Below are 17484 nucleotides of genomic sequence, written 5' to 3' on the forward strand. Positions count from 1 at the left end.
GGTCATCTTGGGCAAATGCTGCATTTTGATACACTATTGGAGTATGGTTCATAGCCAACAGGAATGTTGGGGTTCGTGCTAGCATCTGCATCATATCGGCAAGATGCAGGAAGATCAGAGATATCAGTAAAGTTTTATGGCAAACAGACGTGGGATGCTGGTATCTGTGACTTCTTTTGATGAAGGATATGTGACAGGTTTAAACTCTGTTTCATCTTTCAGCTGTCTCAAAGCTCACATGCACAGGCAGTATAAGATTAAAAGTCAATAAGGCCCATAATATGGAATGCATTTGTAGTTATATTTCGTCGATATGTTTGTTTGTTCTGAGATGAGAGAGGGAGATGTGTTGTTCCCATGTTTGGAATATAAAAGAAAAGTCTGATAATGAAAGGTCTACAGATTATCCAGTGTACTGTCTTGGGTGAGTGATAAATAAGTGATATATTCAGGAACTATACAAGAGGAAGCTCATTTTTTCTGAATATTAGAGTAACTGGCTGCGTGGACAAGGAAATGAAATCCTTTTGTAAAATACATTACTGCCAACATACAAACAAAAAGTAAACACCTTAATCAAGCAACAGTAGAATACTCTCCAACTAAGTAAAAGAGAAATATTCAAGCAGAGAAGATGTGCTTTGTCCTCCTCCCAACAAATATGGGATGTAGTGAGCCATTTTGTTGTTTTTTGACCAAAGCAGGAGACAGTAGAGTATAATGGAAGTGATCTTTTCCTATTGTGTTTCAGTATGGATGGAACTCTTAACGAAAATGCTGCACTGCTATTTCAGATTCATCCAGCATAGTGTGACCTGTAACTTTATTTTCATACCAATTCAATAGAAGATATTGAAATAATCAAAGAACATTTGTCTAACTTAAAATGCAATGTGTTTTGCTACAACAGCTGAGCTGTTGCCAGATTAATCTTAAATCCCCCACCAATTGTATTTCTAAGCATTGGTTCAAAACCCAAACATGGTGTTTCTAAAATGTGCTGCATCGATGAAAGACAAAGAGCTGCAATGTTGAGTGTGATCTCATACCTTTCTTTGAGGCTTAGTAAAACGGCAGCTACGTGATTAATGGCAAAGTGGCATCACATCAAAATGGGAGTGGGGGGATGGGTGAAGGAGTGGGAGATGTAGAAAGGGAGAGAACAGAAATACACTGAGGAGGATAAGAGAAACGATGAGGGAGGAATTGTTGGAGAAAGAGGGAGGTGGATTATTGAGCAGGAGAGGGGAAAATAAGGGAGGAAAAGAAGGAAGGAAGCAGAAATAGAGATACTCGCAGAAAATCAAGCGGGGGGGAAAAAGAGACAGCACTGTGGCTGGTTCATACAGAGTCCAAAGGTAAGCCACAGTGAGGTAGAGTATGATGAACAAACCAAGCAGCAGCGGCGGAGTCAGTCAGTCCAACCCATATTGTGTAATCTTACACTTCCCCTGGGATTAAGACAGCTGAATTCACCATCAAAGTAGCAATATTTCTTTGTTTCTTTTTCTCTTTGTTTGCATTTCATCACCCGTCTTCGTTTATTTTTACATTTTTTTTATAGCAGCAGCAGCAGCTTCGTTGCTCATCTGGCTTCAAGTTAAAAGGTGGTCCTTTTATTCTGCAGCCACAAATCTCACAAGATGAGTATTATCTTCCATCCCTGCGTGCCTTTGTAATACAGAGTAGTGATTCACATTCTCCTCTGTGTGTGATTTAATTTCAATGTGCGCTGTAAATTAATAGCTCCATACTTCTGCCTCGATGTCCCTTCCATCTTCCTAAGCACTTTGCTGTTCTGTACCCTCTATGTCGGTACAAGTCCAATTGGCCGGTGGACGCTCCGTGTCTGATTAAGACTTGCCAGACACTGATTTTTATTGGCTGTGTAATGGTGCAGAACCTAAACATTTATCAGGGTCAATGTGCTGTGTGTAGTACAAGCTATTAGAGAATGCAGAGGAGGCGAGGGGGCATAGAAAGTTAGAACAAGCAGTAGTTTCAAGAAAAGAAATTAGAGATATCACAAGCAGGAAACTGCTTAGGGTTTGCTTTTGCTGCAGCGTGGCTTGGCGCTGCTTGTTTTTGCTTTAACGACAAAATACTTTACCAGAGAAAGTTGGTGCACTATGGTAGAACATTGTATCATTCAGAGGGTTTTGGCCTCCAAAAGCTAGATCCTCATAACAGAAAAATGCTGAATGTAGAGAAAATTATGAGTAAAATGCAAAAAGGGAAAGTTATCTGGTCTCTTTCTCAAAGTTCTAACGTCACCCTAGCTAATTCCATCTTAACCTGACCGACAGTACCTGGCGAAAATGAATGAACGCATCCGTTTTTTTGTGTTTGGGTGCATTGTGTCCTCGCCCAGGTGCTGGCTGTCCCACTGCGAACCTCTGGTTGACAAATCTGTGTATAATCCCCTAATGTTCTTAATCCTGGGGTCACATTAAAAAAAATGGATGAGAAATTAATCTGCTGTCAAGTCTGTCAGGTATATTTTGTCAGTGCCAGTGCTTAGTTTCAACCAAATCCTTTTCTATGAGCCAAAACAGCCCGACCACCAACCAGACCCAGCCAAATCCCTCTGTGCAGACTCTGTCAAATGTTCTCTGTCCTTTTGTCCTTGTACTGTGAAGATTTCATTAAAATGGAGAAGTTAAAAAAAACAAAACACCCAAAGCACAGATCACAAAAAAAGTTTGGTGTTCTAGTTCCCTGATCTTCTATAACGCAGCAGTGGTGAGGATGCAGAGGAACGATTGCGGCTGGATACAGAGAAAACTACTTTACAGTCAGAACAGAGCGGATGCGTTTGCTCCCCTGGCAGACAGAAAGTTGGAAACTTGGTCACACTGTAGAAATGCGCTTCGGCTTCCTCCCCCACATGGATGCAAACATCAAGTATGTTTTGTTTCAATGTCTGCCATATCTGCCTATGCCATGCTATGCCGTGCATATGTGCTGCAGTAACCAGGCTAATTTCATTGCTTCTGGCTGAGTGGATCAAAAAGACCCACATTCACTGTTTTTCTTCTGTTTGCTCTCCCCCTTTCATGCATTAATCTGCGCAAAAGGCAGAATTAAAGCAGCGCTCCCCCGGAGCAAGCCTTCTCTTTTCAGATTGGTAAAAGAGGAGAAATTGGGTGGACATGCTTGTTTCGTGGCAGAGGGATTGCAGAATTCACTCTCAGGTGAAGGTTCTGGTTTAATCGGTCACATTATCTGAAAGGCCACACTGAGCAGAGGCTGCTGTAAGAAAAACAATGTTTGGGGATTTTTCTTTCTTTAAAATAATAGTCCTATTGTAAATATCAATTAATGAGATAAATGAAGACAAACACAAAAGACACATAGTAAACAAATACACAGACCGACACCAGATAATGTGAAGAGTTTCAATTATTCTGAGTCCTCTTGTGATTGATTTGGCTGTATTTTGGAATCTGTTCAACTGTCCTCATCTAACACCTAATTCCTGGGGAGTTGTCAGTATGATGTAAGGTGGCTGCCGTGATTGTTAATAAAGGTGTCAGCACTCCAGCTCCATCACTCACCTCTGCCAGTCCGGCCTTGTCCCTCAAATAAAAACACACTCTGGTCACACAATATATATATCATATACCTGCAATTCCAAATCACAATTATTTGTTCTTCTTTCGATGTCCTGCTCATGAGGAAACAACCAGGAAACAAGGAAATCTACTTATCAAACACCAAACTACTCCCCCAGTCTCCCTTGACTGTTTTCAATAGACTCAGGACTGGAGCTAAACTATTATGTGGCTAAACATATGATGACACACTTGCTACTGTAAATCGTATGTAATGTTTAAAGAAAAAAGTCTAAATGATTAATGTACAAGTAGAAAATATATTTTACAATTAAACATGGATACATACGTAATACCACGTAATCGTGATTTTGACTGGTCCCATTTCAACTGTCTGTTTTAAAGTTGAAGAGTAGTCTAAGCCACTTCTTTTTTTTTAAATTTAGGACGTAGAGATGATTACAGCGAAAGGGCCTTTTAAATATCTATTTTATTATCCTCCCCTACAGCAGGAACATTTTACAGTTCTGTGCCAAACAATAAAATTCCTATCAGACGAAGTGCCTTCGGACAGAATCTTTGAGTTTAAATGTCACATAAAAATGTGTACGAACTGCTGTACTAGGACACACAAATTGAATGCTGAAATTTTCCGCCGCTTCCGCTTCTATGAACCTGCACCAGTCAGATTTTAAATCATGATAAATGTTCCTGAGATTATACTGGAGAGTTCCATTTTTTACACTGCAGAAATAAACAGAAAAATAAACTCATAGGGTCGGGTTCTTTCTCTGGAACAGCCTTACTGACCTAAGAATATATAATTACACTACATTCAAACTTTAGACCATGCTTATTAGTGCTTACATGTAAGTACTGAATATTTATATTGTTATATTATGTCCTGCATGGTGTTTATTTATGTGAATTCTATTTTTGTTGAAGTGGGGAATTTAATTTGAGATAAAAATAATATATTTTTTTTTTTGACAGTGCAGCATATCATAATTTAAATTATAATCTTTTTTTATCCTGAATGATGGTGGATAGTGTTATGATGAGGTGGCCCACATAGCTCATAAAAGTAGTTTCTTTGTCATCTAAGTGCCTTCCACCCCCACAGTGTACACCCAGGGAGAAGACCTCTCCTTCAATATTAGGGTGTCTCTTCGTCGATGACTCACATTAAGGGAGGAAATACGTCTCTAACAATCTCTGCCTTCACCCTTAGCACCTGCAATCACATGAAATTGGAGGTGTTCCTGCAGTGTTTTGCCTTGTAGTCTTAAAATAGCTTTGCGTGCAGCCTTGATGTGTTCTTCTGCAGTTGTCAGGATGGGTAAGGCCAGTAGATAAATGCATAGGGCCTTGAGATTACTTGAGCACCACAACGAGCGCATTTGCATCGTCTTAGATGTGTGAATCTGAACCAAGTGAAGTGTACACATTTTACATACCGTCTGCCAGCCTCTATGTGGCCCGTAACCTGACTGCCATGACTACAAAAAATGCAGACACACAGGTACAGTATAATCGCTGCTAAGTGCTGCAACACTCACATGATATAAATGCATGGCAGCATGCATAATTGCATTGGAACATACCTCAATAATTTTGCCATTTTGCTGGAGTTTGAAACCAGGTCGAATATTGCAGGGAAATAAACCTACTAAAGCATCAAACACGTTATGACAGTTGCATTTAAACATTGTGCTGAAAGTACAGTACAATTTTTGTTATATTTACTTTTTATATTTTATTTGCAACGGTTCATTTTTAATTTTCCTATAATTCTGTGATGCTTTCAAGTATGCTGAACCCGAATGTTTTGTAGTAGAACATTTAAGGACAAACTAAATGCCTAAAAAAACATACAGATGAGCAGCAGAGAAAAGAGAGGGAGACAAAGATGCACACAGGCATACACTGCATTGCATCAGATTGAAGTTGACAAACGGTTCTTCTTTCTTCTGTTTTTCTTTTTTTTAAGTTCATGACTTAGGGAGAATTCTCGAGTCCCTGCTGAGTTGGAGATGGATGTGCCGGTGCCGCTGCTCTTCAATTTCTTCCGGCTTTGCAGAGTCATCTAGGCAGGGAAATCATGAAGAGCCCTTCCCAGATCACCTGCATATATCTCACTTTATCTCTGTGTCTTTATTTCATTCTCTCTCCCTCCCTTGTGTGGCCATATTCTTGAGCACTTTCAGCTTTTCCCTCACTCCATCTTTTGTTTTTATTCTGACCTTCACGAGGAGTACACGACCTTCCCCTCTCTTCGGGCTGCTTTCTTACATCCTTTGTTAACTAGGAGAAGAGAGCATGAGCAGAGCTGCAGAAAGGGCAACTCCCTCTGTATTCAGAATCATAATCAGTTCTTTATTATTCCTGCAGAGTACAAGGAAAGTCCCAAACTAAGTTCATAGTGAGACACTGAGAATGTATGTAAAGAATGCATCATAAAGGGCAGTGTTGGATTTGATGCATAGAGACTAAAAATGCCCTCAGACCACTCTGTTATGGAGCATAAGTATCGGTATGTCTTATGGAAGCTGCATCAGTATTACAACACATTGCAGAGTGATGAGATTCTGTTCAAGGTGTGTCCTGCAGTGGGGAGTTTTTTGTACAGAGTCAGTGGGTGTGGCTAACATTTTCACTGCACCAAGGCAAAACTTCCACTATATACAGTAGGGTGTGATAGGTCAGGCAACACAAGCTAGAGTAGCAGACACAAAGTACTGCACCTCACACATTGCTGGTGTACATGAATCCCACTTTTATTTTCCACAGAAAAAAATGATGTTTTTCTTTTTTCTGGCTTGTTTTGGTTACATTGAAACCACTATGAAAAACTGTAGCACCGGAGCAGATTTCTATTGCCCATTCTTTGATAAAAATGTCAATTTGTGCTATTTTTCAGTTTTGATCAGCTTTGATTAAGGAGAAACATTTACTTGGATATAAAAAAAAGACTAGCATTTCATTTCTTTTTCCAGTCATTTGCAAAATAAAACGGAGAAAACTGTATATCTTATCATTGTTTTTTTGTTCTTCATTTAAATCACAACAAACACATTTAAAGCAAATAAAAAAATTGGGCGGCATTTAGCATAATCCAAGCAGGGAATCAGCTTTCATGATGATTATTATATATTTATATATTTATATGTATACATATATATCATGTTTATATACAAGTATGGCACTTGATTACACAAAAGCAAGAAAAACACTTCACAAACAAAAGCAGTGGGCGCTTTGGTGTGTCATAAATTAAGGAAGTCACAGACGTTAGCGTGTGCAGCAAATTCACCAGATATTGTTTTGCAAGTCAGCTATAAAGCAATGGAATGGTTACATATGTTAAGGTCAGTGGTGCAACACAGGCAACATAAAAATATGAATTACGATGATGTATTTCAACTAGGTTGAACCATAGTTAGTAAGGATTTTTATATCAATGCAAATATAAATCTGGAGGATAGATCTGTCCTTTAACCATTGTGTATGATGCCATTTAATTAGGTTGATGCCAAAAACAGGTGGAAAGAAAATGTCTTAAAAACACCATCAGGTCAGTAGCACATTTTGGATAAGGTCAGGCCCTCAAGTGTTCACCTCTTAGTGCAATTTTTGCATTTACTCTCTTCAAGTACAGCAGAACAAGCCCACAAGGAGTAAATGTGTGAACACGTTAACATGGTCTCCATTAAGCATCTTACAGAGTATAAACGTTACTAAAAAGTTGCATCAGTGCAATAATAAATAAGTAAACAAACGTGTAACCCACGCTTGCCATGAAGTCATTAAAAGACCAACAAATCAAAGAAATCTGCCCACTCTTAAAGTCATGACACGAATTAGGCGTGCGGCGCTGTCCATCATGTCCATCATGGTTTTTTTACACGTTTTGTCGCTGCTTCTTTTCCATGTGTTACACATAAGCAGAGTCACTGGACTGAGTGCGGCCAAAATTAGGCACACTCATCCTCGGCAAGTCCTTATTTCTGATTTCATAAATGGACTTCCGCCGAGCCTGCACGCCTCGCACGGCCGTTTTGATTTTCCGCCACCCCAAATGGTTGAGTTCTGCCAGGTTCAGCACCACACAGAACCCACTGACCGCGAACATGAAGACCAGGAACACAGTCTTCTCCGTTGGTCTGGAGACGTAGCACTCGACATCTTTAATGCAGGGGTAGCGGTCACATTCGTACACCGACGGGACGTTGAATCCGTACAAGAAGTACTGTCCAACCAAAAAGCCTATTTCCAGCGCGTTTCTGAAAACCACCTGGATGATGTAAAACCTGGAGATGCCCTCTTGTCGCCTCATTTTGGACTTTGTAGTTCTCATTGCCGAATTAGGGATCTCTTTGACTTCTAAACAGTCCGGCTCGGTTTCTTTGGTGGAGTTATCTGTGTTCTGAAGTACTCCATTAACGATGGTGTTCTTTATCTTTTTGCTCTCGTCTCGCTTGAGTGAATCTTGATCCTTATCTAGTGTCAGATAGACTGTTGAGTACCGCCGCTCCTTCTGCTTGGCCGACTGATGCACCGAGTACGTGATAAAACAAAGACTCGGGGTGCACACCATGATGATTTGAAAAACCCAATATCTAATGTGTGAAATGGGAAATGCCTTGTCGTAGCATGCCTGGTTGCAGCCCGGTTGTAAGGTGTTACAAACAAACATGGTCTGCTCGTCATCATAGACAGTCTCTCCAACTATTGCTACGATTAGAATCCGGAAGATGACCACCACTGTTAGTAGGATCCTAAAAAGCAAGCAAACAAACAAACAATGTGAAAATAAGTGTAAATATATGTGTGTTCACTGATACAAATGTGGTTCAGTTGTGCGCAGCCTCGACGGCTGGAGCGCTCACAGTCCAATTCGGGTGTGTTGGATTTAGGGAGCTGTCCAGTGCTGAAACAGGACGCTCTTGAGGATTGATGTGTTTGATTTTTTTTGTTTTACTGTGGTCTTGTTAATATGCGTGTATTGGTGTGTCTGTTTGGTGTGTGTGTTTTCTGATTTGATGGCTGAAATGAAATGGCATGTGAGCAATTGCCATTGCTTTGATTGTACCTGTGTGAGCTTTGTTAACCGAGAGAGGTGACAACGCCGACTCTCTCTCGATCTCTTTCTGCCACCCGTGAGTGCACAACCACCACTCAAACTCACCAACACCAAACATCAAAGGGATAAGTGGATGGATGAATACATTAAATGCCGTGAATTTTTGTTTGGTTTAGGCTGTTTGCAACAGCATCCCATCTTCTGAAAGGACAGCTGTCGACTGATTTACTTAGCTGTCTCGTTTAGAAGGAGGAAAAAAGGGAAATCTGTGGAACAAGAGAAAAAATCCACAACACAGACACGAAGGACTGGGCACCATGCTAGAGAAGATCCTTGAGGCACAACACAGAAACGGGGGACTGGGAACCATGCTAAAGACGATCCTGGAGGCTGCTGGGTTTCTTCGTTTGTTCTTTCTTTTTGTTGATCATCTTACCTTCCTATCATAGTAGAGTGCTGCTGGACAGCAGCCTCCAGGAGCCTCTCTAGTATAGTCCATTCCCCCATTTCTGTGCATCCGGAGAAGACTAGAGCACAACGGCACTCTGTTCAAATCCCTCCAAAAAAACGCGTTATTTCCCGTCCTGTCTCTCTCTGACTCTCGTTGTTTTCAGTCTCCAGAACGTCCGATTTTAGCTCAAAAATGCATCCGTCACGGGATGCTGCTGCCGTCCCGGTTTCTCTTCGTCTCTCTGCGCGCTATCTGGTTGGTTATGTGCTGAGCGCACAGCGCCAGTAAGCGTCCTGCTGTGTGTGCCGAGCGCTCCCACGACGTTGCCACACTTTTCCTTGTCATGGGAGTCTGAAGGGCTGATTACTATAAGCCCTCCTATTTTCGATCTTCAGGTCAGCTTGATGGGTTGCGCGCTGCGTCTGGATGGAGGGAGGTTGGATTTAATGTCTTGCCAGCGTTAATCCGCCTTTAAGTAGTCTCCCCCCTCCCATGCGTCACGTACGCACAGACAGGTCGGTGGAGCGCAGCCAGGAGTACCAGGACTTCTGATTTTCAATATTTCCGTTTTATATATATAGCGTTCACAATTCAGTGAATACTGTTGTGGACGATTGTGTCCAGAGTGTTAGGCTTTTTTAGTCTATACATTTTAGCATGGGTGGCTCCACCCGAGAATCAAACCCCCAACCCTGGCTGTATTGTTATCACACTCAACTCACTGAGCTACATAACCACATGTGCACTTTAACAATGCCCATCCTTCTGGGGCAAAACAATACTATATGCAGCATATCACATTTTATATATGCTTATATCCGAAACATATGGGTATAGGTTTAGTAAATGGACCCAATCTTCTGTCTTGGAGCGGACTGCCCCCGCTTGCCCAGAAGTATCCCTCCCCATTGTGCAGGCTGCTGGCCCGGCTGGTAGAGCTGTTGTTTTTACTTCGGGCAAAGATGGTCTGGATACAGTGAGTGAAAGTACCATCCGAGTTGTTAATCGCTTTACAAGGCAGCCTGCCTGCCTGCCTGTCTCTCTCTCTCTCTCTCTCTCTCTCTCTCTCTCTCTCTCTCTCTCTCTCTCTCTCTCTCTCTCTCTCTCTCTCTCTCTCTCTCTCTCTCTCTCTCTCTCTCTGTGGAGGTTTAAAAATAGAAGCAAAATACGTGACCCCGCCCTGTATATAGCGCTCTGAGATTTGATCAATTTAGAACGCTGCATTGTGTGCACTAATATTAGACTATTGTGTGGTTTGATAATAATTATTATAGTGCGTTTGTCTCTTTAAACTGAATTGAGTGGCTTTACAATGTATTTACATTGCATGTAGCATAAACAACTACTACTTCCCCCCTGTTAGTTTGTTTATTGCATTCTTCAGCTGTCAAGACGATGTTTCTGTATATCTATTTAGGAAATTGTTTAACATAACCATGTATTCTATATATTATTAGCGTCATCTAAATGCATTCAGTAGGTTTACAGGTATAGTGAGAGTACTTTGTCGAATCTGGGAAACTGGGGATTACCGATCACGTGACAGCAGTGTTTTTACTCAATAGAACTTTTTGCGGTTAATTTCTCCTGAGGTGGTTTATCCTCTCCGCTCCCTGTAATCTTTTCTAATTCAAATCTTTAATAACCTTTACTCATCCATCACGTGACGGAAGGACAGAGTCTGGCTGCTTTCGAGAGACAGAGAGGGAGATTTTTTATAGATCCTAATCCACATCCTGAAAAACACCCTTATATGTTTCAGATTTAAACTGGAAATAAATAGATAAAGATACGGTTCTCATTTATTCATAAATTTGTACATATCCACATATACATTGCAGTTGAGTGTAAACAAAGAATTTGACGACAAAACACACGAATTCTAACCCATAAACTGGGTTGCTGTCACAGAAAGGGGGAGGTAACAGAAGGTGAGGAAGGGGGCAGTCTGGAGCTTAGAAGCACTTCCGGTGGACGATGGAGGGTCCAGCCTCATCATACTCTTGCTTGCTGATCCACATCTGCTGGAAGGTGGACAGAGAGGCGAGAATGGATCCGCCGATCCACACCGAGTACTTCCTCTCAGGGGGGGCAATAATCTAAACACAAACACATTTGTTAATCTCGGAATCTAATCAGTGAAATGTCCCATTCATATTCACTGAACAGTCGGTCACCTTAATCTTCATGGTGCTGGGGGCTAGAGCAGTGATCTCCTTCTGCATGCGGTCAGCGATACCAGGGTACATGGTGGTGCCGCCGGACATGACGTTGTTGGCGTACAGGTCCTTACGGATGTCAATGTCACACTTCATGATGCTGTTGTAAGTGGTTTCGTGAACGCCAGCAGATTCCATACCTATGCAAATACAGCGGACAAGTTAGTGGGTTTTACCCACCGCTGCAAAGAACACATCCGACACCGGCGTCAGCTGTCGTATCAGGTGCTGAAATGGACAGCACCGCCAACAGCTGCGCGCTCCATGGCACAAATGTGAACAATAAGCCCCTGCTTTAGATTACTCATGTCTATTTATCGCCTATGAAGTGGTGAAGCCGAAAGTGGATAAACTGTGACCACCAGTTGGGGATTATATTTAGCAAGCCAATCACTAATATGAACAATAAGCACGTCCATTTTTCGAAAGAAATACCTGTTCAACCGGTGTTAATTCTGATTTGATAAGTTTTATCTTAGTTTGAAATTATATTTTTTCGTAATAAGATTATTTGCTTGAGATTTAGAATAAAAGTTGTTCTGTGCCCCAAAACAAGTGAAAATATAATGTATTTGTTGATAAGAAAGATTAATTTATATACTTAAGGCTAACTTAAATGACCATTGACAATTAAATATCAATCACTGTGTGACACATTTAAAGCTCTTCACATTGTCACTACAACTAAATGAAGTCTTCGATGTCTGCTCTCGCCCTTACACACCAATAAATGAGGGCTGGAAGAGAGTCTCTGGGCAGCGGAAACGCTCGTTGCCGATGGTGATGACCTGACCGTCGGGCAACTCGTAGCACTTCTCCAGGGAGGAAGAGGAGGCGGCGGTGGCCATCTCATTCTCAAAGTCCAGAGCCACGTAGCACAACTTTTCCTTGATGTCACGCACGATCTCGCGCTCAGCTGGAGGTGATCATAGTTGTTTATAGTCAGTCAAATGTGCAACACCAAAGAAAATGTGAGGATAGTTTCATGCGCTTGAAAAGTATTTTCACCCATGGTTTGAAATTACAAGTTTACTTTCTCCAAAACAAAGTTCATTATTTCAATTTTTAACCAACTTTAACATGCAGGTAAATGATTGGAACATCAAACAGAAACATTTTTTTTTCTTTCAACGTTTAGAGTCATGGTGTGTAAATAAATTAAAGTAATGACAACTTGAAAATACAGTAGGCCTACACGATGCTCTGATGATATGGCCAACCCAAATTCGTCAGAATTATGAACTAGTAGTCTACTCACCGGTTGTGACAAAAGAGTATCCACGCTCAGTCAGGATCTTCATGAGGTAATCTGTGAGGTCACGACCAGCCAAATCCAAACGCATAATGGCGTGAGGAAGAGCGTAACCCTCATAGATGGGCACGTTATGAGTCACACCGTCACCGGAGTCCAGCACAATACCTGATGATGCATACGTGAACATGTAATTCAATGTATTAACTCACTGAACAAAATCCTGTTCACACTTAAGAAATCGTTCACACCTGTGGTACGTCCAGAGGCGTACAGGGACAGTACGGCCTGGATAGCCACGTACATTGCAGGGACATTGAAAGTCTCGAACATGATTTGGGTCATCTTCTCTCTGTTGGCCTTTGGGTTGAGGGGGGCCTCAGTCAGCAGGGTGGGGTGCTCCTCTGGGGCCACGCGCAGCTCGTTGTAGAAGGTGTGGTGCCAGATTTTCTCCATGTCGTCCCAGTTAGTGATGATGCCGTGCTCGATGGGGTACTTTAGGGTCAGGATGCCTCTTTTGCTCTGTGCCTCGTCGCCGACGTAGGAGTCCTTCTGGCCCATGCCAACCATGACGCCCTGATAACAACAACGATCATGGAAATTCGTGACGTGGTGGATACCTTCTACCATCACAGGGTATCATAACTAACACTATACGCAGAATTTAACTTTTTTTCAGAATAATGAACGGACTGTTTTCCTCAGGTATCAGTTGAAAAACGTGCGCAATTACGCACGGTGGACCTGGCCCTCATTCAAGGCCATCAATTGTTTGATGCAAACACCTGAAAGTGATATTCATCTTGAACGTTGGTGGACTCTATGCATAGTTTACTTTACCTGGTGACGGGGGCGACCAACGATGGAGGGGAAGACGGCGCGAGGTGCGTCATCACCGGCGAACCCAGCCTTCACCAGGCCGGAGCCGTTATCACACACCAGGGCAGTAGTCTCTTCGTCGTCACACATGATGTCAGCTCTGAAACACACACGGCGGTGCGCGTGCACACCCACACAGTGGCACTGTTAGATCCAGCATTAAAATCACCTGTTTGTTTGGAATGGGGGATTGACGTTTTTCCTTCTTTTCAGACACAACAAACACAAATAATGTCGCTTTTTGTGGACAAAAAAAACAAACAATTGAGTGTTTACTAGTTGTGCCTGTTGCTGATACTAATATTATATAGTCTTGAATTGCAAGGGTTAGTCTTCGGATTTTCTTTGCCGGGTCACTAAGCTGTAAAATGTTATTATTGTTTTAGAATTTCACAACAACTTTGATCCACAATCCGCAGAACGAAGCTGATGAAATAGGTGCCGATGTTGTTAGATGATTCGTTTTTGTAAGATCTTGACATTTGGTTAAGTAAAGGTGGAAGACACGGCCATTCGTGTTAAAATGTATCGTTCCTATTGTTATAAATCCACTGGTTGGCTCTTTTCAGTTGTTCGGTCATCCATGCAGTACTCACCAGATCAGCGCTCGGCGCCAGATCTTGAGTGTGTAAACCGGGGGTACCGAATTGTCACGTCGGACCAATTTATACCCAGACAGGTGTCCATATTTGGTTAGGTATTGCCCCATTGACAACAGCAACTCCATGAAGGGCATGGCAGATAGAGGGAACTCCCGCGCGGACATCTGTGCCCTGCCGCCTATCAGGACAGCGTTGAGGACAGACAGACGATGACAGACTTCCCTTTGATCTTTTCTCTACCCATAAATCACGATAAATACATATTTCTTATGTCTTATTTCAGTATAATATTCATAAAATAGCAGTGTTTTAAGAAAGACAAACTGAATAAAACATCCAATTAGGACACAAGCCATCATCAGTAGAATCAATAGATTTTAAACAGAAAGAGCCAATACCCAAGTCACATCTATCTGAATACAAGGGTCTGATGACTTGTAGAAGCAATACATATCCACAGTTTTTGGTATTCTAAATAATACGGTAATCCATCTTTTTGTGTGTCTGTGTCTCTGGAAAGGTCTCCTAAGCATAAATGAGTTCAGACTGGCAGCACACATGTAGCCCTGTAATACAAAATAGAGAGACCACTTGTGCCACACAGCTGGTGTCAGCAGCTGTTTGACTCTATTAGAAGCTCCAAACCCCACATTTCAGATTTGTGTGAACAAAGAGGGGGAAGCCACTGCTTTGGACCAGACATACCCATTTTACTACAGCGTGAGTGTGTCTACCACGCAATACAGTTTTAATAAACCTCAAGCACATATTTTAAACACAAAAGCATGCTGCTAGATACACCATATGGAAAACGAAAATATATATTTTCCCGATACGTTTATATATTTCATTTGCATAAAATCAATGCGTTTTCATAATTATAATGAGCTGCTTGGACGTTATTGATGTGCTGGCCATGTAACACGCTGTGTCTGCATATGGAATATTTTGAAATGATTAAAATTCATGGTTTAGTCATGCTTTCCTCGTATGCCATTTGCATTTTTCACTTTGATTGACATTTTATAGAGAAATGGTAATGCAAACCATATGCTAAAACATTTTTCAATGTCCTGTTCAAACAGCCTCACACAATATTCAGTCAAAAGAAAAATCTAACAGGAAGAAATACTTTGGCCTGGGTATAATATCAAAGGTTATCGCAGCGCATTGAATTTATTCTCCTTGGCATATTTCTCTTCCTCTGTCTGAACACATACTGGTACCTCAAACACCAGGCACTGGTCTGGTAATTACCTTTTTATTCAGTAAAAGTCAAGGCAATACATTTTTCCATGTAAGAAACCCTTACAGATAAATCAAAAGCAATGCTGATACCTTCTTTTTTTTTGTTTACGACATCAAAACAATGAAAAAAAAAGGAACATCTCCTGTTGTGACACATGCCATATTTCTTTCTTTATTTCTGCACTGAGGAAAGAACAAGACATAGGAAATGACATTGCCGGTTTACTTGAAACAGACAGGGAGCGAGCTCTGAAGGCTGTGAAATAACATTGGCTAAGAGCAGTGGACGGTCCCACCACAAGGAGGACAAGACAAAAGGGCACAGCGAGCCATGAATCATATGCTGCTGTCACCCGACCCCGAGCCATAACCCTTCACTGTGTGACTCTTTGTTTTGGTCTTACGTAATGAATGGTAGACTGTGGTCTGCTTTAAGCATCATTTTGCCCCAGTATTCAAATAATGATAACATTTTATGACCAGAGCTTAGTTAAGTCTGTGTATGGAGAACAGAACTGTTGAGATCAAGAGGGACAGGTGGACTTTCAACATTCGTTTGCCCTTGTGCCAAAATATGAAGTGGTTATCAAATGATATTTCAGTGTTTGCAGCTATCTTTTTTTCATAGTGTGTTCAGGTACTATCACTGCTAGGGCAAGGGCTCAGGATGTAGATATAGTGGTAGTGTTACATTTTAAAATATTTGTTGTGCTCATTTTCAGAGCAGCCACGGGTGTGAAAGTTTCATGCCAGAGCCGGGATTAGACACAGAGACACTCGGAGGTTGATCCAACAGTCCTGTAGTGTGACTTTCACTTTAGCTGCTGCTACTGAGCCCTCTGGAGATCGGCCTCAAGAGATAATAAGGACAAAATCGTCTAGAACAAAAAAAGAAAATATAGATTTTCTATGGGAATTTCATATCATAAACAGAGTACAAGCCTTTTTAAAAAAAAAAAAAAAAAAAAACCCCGAGGGGAAGTCATTTGCCTGATGCAGGCAAGGTTTTGTACCTAAATCAATAATGTGCACATATATGGGAATGTCCCCATGCTGGATTAGCATTTGAGCTGTTCATCAAAAGCTTGCTCAATACAAATGGTCTGAAAGCACTTTGTTCTTTCCAACATGGCACATTTATCTGTGTTGAGCATCAGGGGCCATTCAAAGGTCGAAGCTAAAGAAGACGTGAAACATATTGCTCAGTGAAAATTGGGCGTCCTCTCTCTCTCTCTCTCTCTGGCCTGTGCACTGAACACGTGACAAGCTGTTGGATTATGTTAAAGTCTTCTGCTCGGTACCTTAAAGTAGCACGGGGCTCAGCAAATATTTGCATTATCCTTGATACTGAGTTTCACTTTCCTAAAATGCACGTTTTTTATGTTGTATACTTTATGAACATCTGTTATGTAATAGGCTCATAGGCCACATGTTTTAGGACTGCGCTGTAGTGACACTCGGAAAATAAGTTCTGACTTTAGGAGGGGGATAAAATTACTTTTGTTTGTCCAATAAACAGTCCATACAAAGAAATATTAAATATATAATGAAATAAACTGTTAAATGTAATATAAATAATCAGATATTTTTCGGCTTAATAAATAATTTAAGCAATTAATCGATATTTCGAATTGTTTGACAATATATTTGATCAACTAAACAAATGTTTGGCTAATCGTTCAGTCTTTTAAACAAATGCTGAAATCATATTGAAAAAATCTTTTCCAAACAAAATTAATTATTCATTTTGCATGCACCTAATAGATTTTTTATATGTTGTTGATATATCAGGAAACTCTTCTACCTTCTGTATTTTTCTTATTTACTTCTTTTAAAATGATCAATTGACCATCTTATCTATTCTAAGGATCCAAACATGTTTTTCAGACGAGTAAAATCTAATTTGTTTAGTTAATGTAAACTGACAACTATGATTAAATTCTTAACTGAATAACTGTAAACTCCTCTCAGGTTGTTTGGTCCTCTCAGGCTCCTAGTAAATAAGCAGAGGACATGGCCTCAATGTTTAGCTACGGCCCTCCCCAAAGCCTTCTAGGCGGAAACTACATTATCCAACCTCCAACCCTCTGGAAAAAAACAAGAAAAAAATCTTCCTTAAATGTAGTCATTAGAAACTAGGAAAAGCTCTTCCACTTGCCCACTTTGATGTCTCGCAAACTGACATTTCCTACAATA

General features: G+C 41.0%; 2 protein-coding genes across 2 annotated transcripts; both read right to left on the reverse strand.

Moving 5' to 3' along the window:
* Nucleotides 1-7488: 7488 nt before the first annotated feature.
* On the reverse strand, nt 7489-9144 carry LOC306707545 (gap junction delta-2 protein; the record flags this gene model as incomplete). The annotated part of the gene is made up of 2 exons (XM_079175050.1): nt 7489-8332; nt 9074-9144. 2 exons carry the CDS (start codon nt 9142-9144, stop codon nt 7489-7491), a joined length of 915 nt encoding a protein of 304 aa, XP_079031176.1.
* A 1734-nt stretch (nt 9145-10878) lies between these two features.
* On the reverse strand, nt 10879-14135 carry LOC306706862 (actin, alpha cardiac muscle 1-like). Its single transcript, XM_079174095.1, has 7 exons — nt 14035-14135; nt 13400-13538; nt 12811-13135; nt 12566-12727; nt 12032-12223; nt 11266-11447; nt 10879-11187 (listed from the first exon to the last, which is right to left on the reverse strand). The coding sequence occupies exons 2-7, from the start codon at nt 13526-13528 to the stop codon at nt 11044-11046; spliced, it is 1134 nt and encodes a 377-aa protein (XP_079030221.1). The 5' UTR covers nt 13529-13538; nt 14035-14135; the 3' UTR covers nt 10879-11043.
* Between the last annotated feature and the right edge of the window lie 3349 nt (nt 14136-17484).

This window comes from Pholis gunnellus (assembly GCF_910591455.1).
Source record: "Pholis gunnellus genome assembly, chromosome: 15".
In the NCBI taxonomy this organism is placed as follows: domain Eukaryota; kingdom Metazoa; phylum Chordata; class Actinopteri; order Perciformes; family Pholidae; genus Pholis; species Pholis gunnellus.